Raw genomic sequence first — 7644 nt, 5'->3', positions numbered from 1 at the left:
AGCTACAGAATAGGGTAGAGTGGTTAACTATTCTGTGTACCCCCACAGGTAATAGTAGCCCCAGTTTTTCGCGTTATAAGTCCACTAGAGCCAAAGCTACAGAATGGGTAGAGTGGTTAACTTTTCTGTGTCTCCCACAGGAATGTAGCCCCAGTTTTTCGCGTTATAAGCCACTGAGCCAAAGCTACAGAATGGGTAGAGTGGTTAACTTTTCTGTGTCCCCCACAGGAATGTAGCCCCAGTTTTTCGCGTTATAAGCCACTGAGCCAAGGTAATAGCTTAAAACAAAAAAATAATAATACTGTAATGATATTAAAAACAAAAGAATGAAAGTATGAACGCCAGTGGAGAAAATACGAGAAACAAATATAATTTATACTCATTTTGAATAAATCTGGAGGATCCAGTAAACTATATTCTTATTCAATGTATAACAAATTTTCTAAAAATGTTTTCAAATTGTATGTTTTACGGATTAAAATGTTATACCAATTAAACAATAATTACTATTTAAGCTATAAGAGATTTTTCTCAACACCTTAGTTTCCTACAAATCTAAGGGTATAATTTGATTCTGCATTACCTTGAAAACAGAGAGTTAAATATTAACCACTGTACACATATTTTCAATGTTATCCTACTAAAATGATCTGTTTTGTTTTTGATCGCACAGCCAACTATTGCACACATCTTCCCAGTGTTAATCAACTATGAGTATAGGTGCTATTTTGTGTTGCATGGTCAACAATTGTACACGTCCTCTCAGAGTCATCCTACTAAGATGACCAATTTCATCTTAAGTTGTACAGTCAACAATTGTACGAGTCTTCCTAAAGTTATCCAATTAAAATCATTGTTTTCATTTTAAGTTGTAACAGCAAACCATTGTACGCATCTTCCCAATTTTATTTTACTAAGACGATCAGCTTTGTCTCATGTTGCACAGCCAACCATTGCACACATTTTCTCAATGTTATCCTACTAAGATGATTGGTTTTGTTTCAGGTTGCATGGTCAACCATTTTACCCATTATCCATATGGTGTATACTAATAAGACAATCGATTTAGTTTTGAATTCTTCATTGCACCCATCTTTCCAATATTATCCTACTGTGATAATTGGTTTAGTTTTTTGTTACAAATTCAACCATTGTAAACATTTTCTCAATGTTATCCTACTAAGATTATCGGTTTTGTTTCAGGTTGCATGGTCAACCATTTTACCCATTATACATATGGTGTATACTACTAAGACAATCGATTTAGTTTTGAATTCATCATTGCACCCATCTTTCCAATATTATCCTACTGTGATAATTGGTTTAGTTTTTTGTTACAAATTCAACCATTGCAAACATCTTTTCATTGTTATATTATTAAGATGCTCGGTTTAGTTTTGGGTTGCATAACTAAACACCATACACATCTTTCCAGTGTTATCCATCTAAGTTTATCGGTTTCATTTTTGGTTACAGAATTAATCCTTGTACATATCTTCCCAATGTTATACTAATAAGTTGATCGGTTTCATCTTGTAATGCACAGTCAACCACTGTACACATCTTCGCAATATTATCATAAGAAGATGATCAGTTTAGTTTTGGGTTGAATGTCCAACCACAATTCACATCTTTTCAGATTTATCAAACTAAGACGTTCAGTTTTGTTTTGAGTTACACAGCAAATCATCGTTCACATCATCCTAACGTTATTTTTCTAAGATGATCAATCAGTTTAGTTTTGAATTGCACGGACAACCATTGTAAACATCTTTCCAATGTTATCTTAACTGAGATGATGGATTCTGTTTTGGGTTACATGGCAAACCACTGTACACATCTCCCTAGTGTTTTCCAAATAAGATTATCGGTTTTATTTTTGGTTGCGCGGTCAACTGTTATACACATTTTCCCAATGTTATCCTACTACGCTGGTTAGCTTCATCTTATATTGCACGGTCAAACATTGTAAACATCTTATCAAGGTCATTCTACTGAGATGATTGATTTTATTTTCGTTTGCACGGTCAATCACTGTACACATCTTCCCAGTTTTATCCTACTAAGATGGTCGATTAATGTTCAGTTTCACGGTCAATCATTATACACATCTTCCCAGTTTTATCCTACTAAGATGATCGATTAATGTTCAGTTTCACGGTCAATCACTGTACACATCTTCCCAGTTTTATCTTACTAAGATGATCGATTAATGTTCAGTTTCAAGGTCAATCATTGTACACATCTTCCCAGTTTTATCTTACTAAGATGATCGATTAATGTTCAGTTTCACGGTCAATCACTGTACACATCTTCCCAGTTTTATCTTACTAAGATGATCGATTAATATTCAGTTTCAAGGACAATCATTGTACACATCTTCCCAGTTTTATCGTACTAAGATGGTTGATTAATGTTCAGTTTCAAGGACAATCATTGTACACATCTTCCCAGTTTTATCCTACTAAATGATCGGTTTCGTTTTGAGTTGCATAGCCAACCACTGTACACATCTTCCCAGTGCTATCCAACTAAATTTATCGGTTTCATTTTCGGTTGCCGGGTCAAACATTGTACACATCTTCCCAGTTTCATTCTACTAAGATGATCGGTTTTCTTTTGGGTTGCACAGCTACCCACTGTACACATCTTTCAGATGTCACATTACTAAATCGATTTGGTTCTGGGTTCACAATTGTGACCATCTTTCCAATGTTATCCTACTATGATGGTTAGTTTAGTTTTTGGTTGCACGTTCAACCACGGAACACATCTTCCCATTGTTATCCAACTAAGTTTATCGTTTTCATTTTAGGTTGCTCCGTCAACCATTGTATACATCTTCCCAATTTAATCACATTAAGACAATCGGTTTTGTTTTGGGTTGCATGGTCAACCACTGTACACATTTACCCTATGTTATCCTATTGAGATGATTGGTTTTGTTTTACATTGAATGATCTTTCAATATAGAGAACTGTGAGATTTTCACATTATTCGAACCAATACTGACACTAAGGGTATTTTCACTGAACAACCTGTTATTGCTTTTAGAAACAATCAGCGCCTTCGGAATACCCTTGTTCACGTTAGCTTTACTAACTATATTCATCCCGACACTCCTCCTGGTTGTGTCTCCTGCAACCGACCACGTTGTGTAACTTGCCGACACATTTGACAATTGAATTTCAGTGACATTTCCACAAAATAGGTTTTACATTAGAAATACTTTTACCTGTTTATCACAATGTTTTATACACTGCATTGTTTGTGACATTTGTAACTTTGCTGTACATTGGTGAGACTGGTCGCAAAATCAGTGGCAGATTTCGCGAACACAGACGATACGTATTAAATTGTAATCTTAACTTATCATTCTCACGACACTTTTTTAGACAATCACACGACTTGTCACATCTCAGACTTGTCGTTGTAAGATTTACATATTACATCAACTGACCGTTATTTACGTGAACGCGATGAACAACGCCTTATTTATACTCTAGGTACAATTTCTCTATTTGTTTTAAACGAGAAATTTACTTTTTTGTAACTTTACTTTTGACATCATCCCAATTTTCTCACTATTAACTCTCAGCTTTGTATTTCTTTACACTTTTCTTTTTACTTCTCTTTCGTCATTAATTTACAACAATTGATTCGCCAGTATTGTTACATCACACTTCGAACCATGTTTCGCACGTTCTCCGTCTCCTATTGTTACCTTTCTTTAGTGATATTCGAATGTGCTGTGTTTTTCGACTTTAGAAAACATCATCAGGCACGAAATGTGGCGTCAAATTAAAATTTATTACTAGCGAAAATATTGTACCTGTTTTGGGATCTATATGGACAGGTGGGATGCCCATATGTGCTGGAGGTGGTTGTGTGAAAGCATCACCATTATACATCATGAAAGGAAGAGGTGATGATGGATGAGGTGAAGAAACCATGGTAACCTTACCAGCCTACGAAAAAATAAAATAAAATAGATCACAAATATTCAAGAAAAATTATTTTCTCACATCAATTTGGCTTTTGATTAAAATTTATCATACTAAAATACATCTTACACATAGAGGGTGGCTAAAAAAATGAGTTCACCCTAACTAATTTCAATTTCTTTTCTTCAGATTGATTCTGAAATTTGTCTCAATAATCCTGATCACTATGAATACTACTGTAGAGTGAAAGTTAACTGAGAAAATGATCCCAAATTTATAAATATGTAAGTAAATAGGGATTGGTACTGTGCAAATCAATTTTGGGACATGCTATATGTTTTGGTATGTAAAGTCCTTTTTTATATACACATTCACAAACCTGTGGTCAGTACTTAATCATTAGCTGTCCTGTGATAAGTGAAAGTATTTGTTATATTTTCTCTAACAATACAAAAAAGCTGAAATGTATTTCATATTTGTGATAAAAAACTTTCATTTGAGTCGATAAAAAAACTGGAGAAGTAACATACTTGACAGTAGTTCTAAGGTAGAATACAAGTAACTGAAACATGAAAACAACAGACCTCCATGTTCAAATACTTTATAAAATTTTATTTAGTCACAGGAATTTACAATGGGAATAATTAAATATTTATAATAGTCATTCTGAATAAGTATTTAGTTATGCATGATATCTATTACAGTCTTAAAAATTAATTCAATTGAGGTAATTGAACAAAATATTTTAAATGTTTTTTTTTCCTTTTATGCACAAAACTACACAATGAGTTATCTGAATTCAGGTCACCTAGAGCATCATAACCTGATTTTTAGCAATATAAATCCCCAAGCTTTTATGAGTTACTGAGAGAACCTACTTGAAATGCAAAAATATGATTAAACTTTTCAACCTTACCTCTTTCATTAATTATACTTAACATAATTTTCCCACTTTCTTAAATAATTATGACATTTTGCTAAATGTATTATTTTAAAAACACAGTTTAATGTAAATACATATAAAATAGTGTCAACTGAAAACCCTTCCACATACTGCATAATCCATCTATTAATACCATCATATGAAATGTAAATATTTATCACAAGCACATCTGATACCCAAGATCAAATATAAACTTTTATTTTTGTCAATTAACACAATCAATAAGTTATTAGCATTTTAACTTGAAGATGTCATGTGCAGTAGCACCACTGATATCTGCTTGATAGCATTTTTTGTCCTGTAATTTTCTATATTATTATTAGTTAACTCACAGTAGATGGGAATTCACACAGCAAATGTTATTTGCAAACTGCATTTGGCAGCACGGCAGGTCGACTGATGTTCCCTGACAAGGTTCTTTTGATCTTGCCGACAACTCCCTCCTGCACATGAGTCCAATGTAGAAATTCTACATAATGCGCCAGTTGTCAATTCCCACTAGTGATGGATGACGGTTTAAATTAGATGTTTCAGTATGCAATGATAATTAGTATCTTACAGTGGCTGACTACTGCAGTTGCTTGGTATGATCGGAGAGTGCAGTAAGCTCACTGCACCAAATAGCATTATTGACAATGATAAAAAGTACTGTCTACAATGAAAGGTGGGAAGCCAGGCAAGAGATAGGAGATTACGAATCCCAAAGAGAGAAATGTACTGAAGACACACGTGGCTCCATTAGCCTAGCTGATGCATTTGATTCCTCAATGAACAAAAGCAACAGCAGGCAGACGTGAAGCAGATTGACAAATCCCAACCTTTTCTCTGGTCTTTGACCATTTTACTACTCCTGTCCCATTGCAGGAACATTCATACAACAAGAAAATTGGCCCAAGCCCCTTTCCACTTCATTAGGTATGTTAAAAAGAAACTTACTCTCCCCCTCTTTTGTACAAATGCTCCAATAGTTTTCAATGAAATGGGAAAATTATGAGAGAAAAACCATTTTGTATACAGATGTTTACCCACTTTTAAACTTGTTCCTATTGTATATATTTTTTATTCTTTTTGTGGTGTTATATAACAACTCTGTTTAAAAAAGAAAGAACTAATCCAAATCTAGTATTCATTTAAATGGTATAAAACCCTTTACATGTTAATTTGTTTATTTAAAAAGGCTATTTGTCTATTTACTATTAACAAACAATACAATATTAGCTTATTATTCAATAGATATTTTTATCGTCATGAATTTTGGAAATAAAAAGCTCTAAAGTTCCTATCAGTAACTTCATATTAGCAATAAGTCTGTAAGACACCAAAGGCAGTACTAGTGATACTTATCTTCATTAACTTACTGCATTTATTTCTAGTAGCAATTTAGTTTTGCTTACCAAACAGCTTTAACATATATAAAAAAAGAAGTAAAATATATCATATCTAGCTGTAATGATTGGATAAGGTGATTTTAATATACAGTTTTTATACTTTGAGCATTTAATCTAGTGGTAGCCAATAAAAAAAATAACACAGAGATTTTCATAATGTATCTATTTCTTTTGGTCAATGAGAATGAGTATAGATTTTATGGGCTTCTTTTAAAACTGGCAAGTAAAATCAGGAGTTTTAGACAAAGAAAGAAACTAAACAAATTAGCAGCATAATGCTACAACACGTCTTTGATTTTCTCTCAGTTATCTACCAACTAAATGGATGATTTCATAAAAATATTAACTTTCAAGTTAATGAAAACATTTACATTCCTTACATGTATGATTATGCCATATTTATTATACTTGAACACTCACTTTAAAATATATATGTGTGTGTGTGTGTGTATCATTTGATTAAAATAAAGTAAAAAAAATCCACAACTCCCTAGTTTATTTTCATAACTTCAATTTGTAGCTTGTAGCTGAAAAAATAATAATTTTGCTAACTGAATATAATAGCATTATTTAGTGTAAATAAAGTTGTTGACTTAAATTCTTTCATTATACATATTGATAAAAGTGTAAAATTTTCAATTTATCTTATATTTCACCCTGAAAACCAATTGATCTAAAATATGTATATCTAATATTGATCGACAAATTATTATAAAGCCTATGTTCATGTAAACCATATCGTAAAAAGGGTTTACAGAATTTAATTTACAGCTCAGTAAATACGAACTTGGAGTAAATATGAAATGCAATACATTGTTTTAATAACACATCAAGTACATTTCTAATGAAGTTATCAAAAACAGTGTGGAGTAATTCTAATGAAGCTATTAAGAACAGTGTAGAGATTTTCTAATGAAGCTATTAATTATAGTGTGTAGGATTATTTTGAAATATACAGCGCTGTAAGCTATTTTCCTATTTAAATTATTAAGTTCAAAATTTTTGTGTATGGGTAAAAATAATTAAATTTGGTTCACGCTACTGTATAGCATTTTCTAAGCCTATCTTGCTACCAATAATAAAACTTTAATTGTTCATGTTCCATAGCTAAGACAGTGAGTTGAAGAATCAGTCATTCATGCAATTTTACTGGTTAATTCTAAAGTCTCATGTAAGACGTCTTTTTCTGCATTTATCTCAGTGTCTTACTCTATTTGCAAGCTCATTAAAAGCCGACTGACTGCAAGTCAAAGTAACCATGCAAGCCGCAATAATTGATTATTTCCTCCAACTCTTTCCCCCTTATACAAGTAACGTTTTAAGTTGGAACTTCTAGGCTCGCATTATAATCCATATAGCATTCCAAGAG

General features: G+C 32.6%; 1 protein-coding gene across 3 annotated transcripts in view; it reads right to left on the bottom strand.

Annotated features, from left to right (window-relative positions):
* LOC106461635 (protein pangolin, isoforms A/H/I/S-like) overlaps positions 1-6730 on the bottom strand; it is a 40492-nt gene extending 33762 nt beyond the window's left edge. For 2 of the 3 annotated variants that reach the window (XM_022388644.1, XM_022388645.1), the window contains exon 1: positions 3833-6729. In XM_022388644.1, coding sequence (XP_022244352.1) covers positions 3833-3953 — 121 coding nt within the window. In that variant the 5' untranslated portion in view covers positions 3954-6729. Of the gene's footprint in view, positions 1-3832 lie in introns of all 3 variants that reach the window. The other variant, XM_013921473.2, reaches the window with a different exon arrangement.
* Positions 6731-7644: the final 914 nt, after the last annotated feature.

The sequence above is a fragment of the Limulus polyphemus genome, unplaced genomic scaffold, assembly GCF_000517525.1.
Source record: "Limulus polyphemus unplaced genomic scaffold, Limulus_polyphemus-2.1.2 Scaffold1002, whole genome shotgun sequence".
NCBI classification, from domain to species: Eukaryota; Metazoa; Arthropoda; class Merostomata; order Xiphosura; family Limulidae; genus Limulus; species Limulus polyphemus.
Note: the sequence above shows the minus strand (reverse complement) of the source record. Positions and strands in the feature narration are given on the sequence as shown.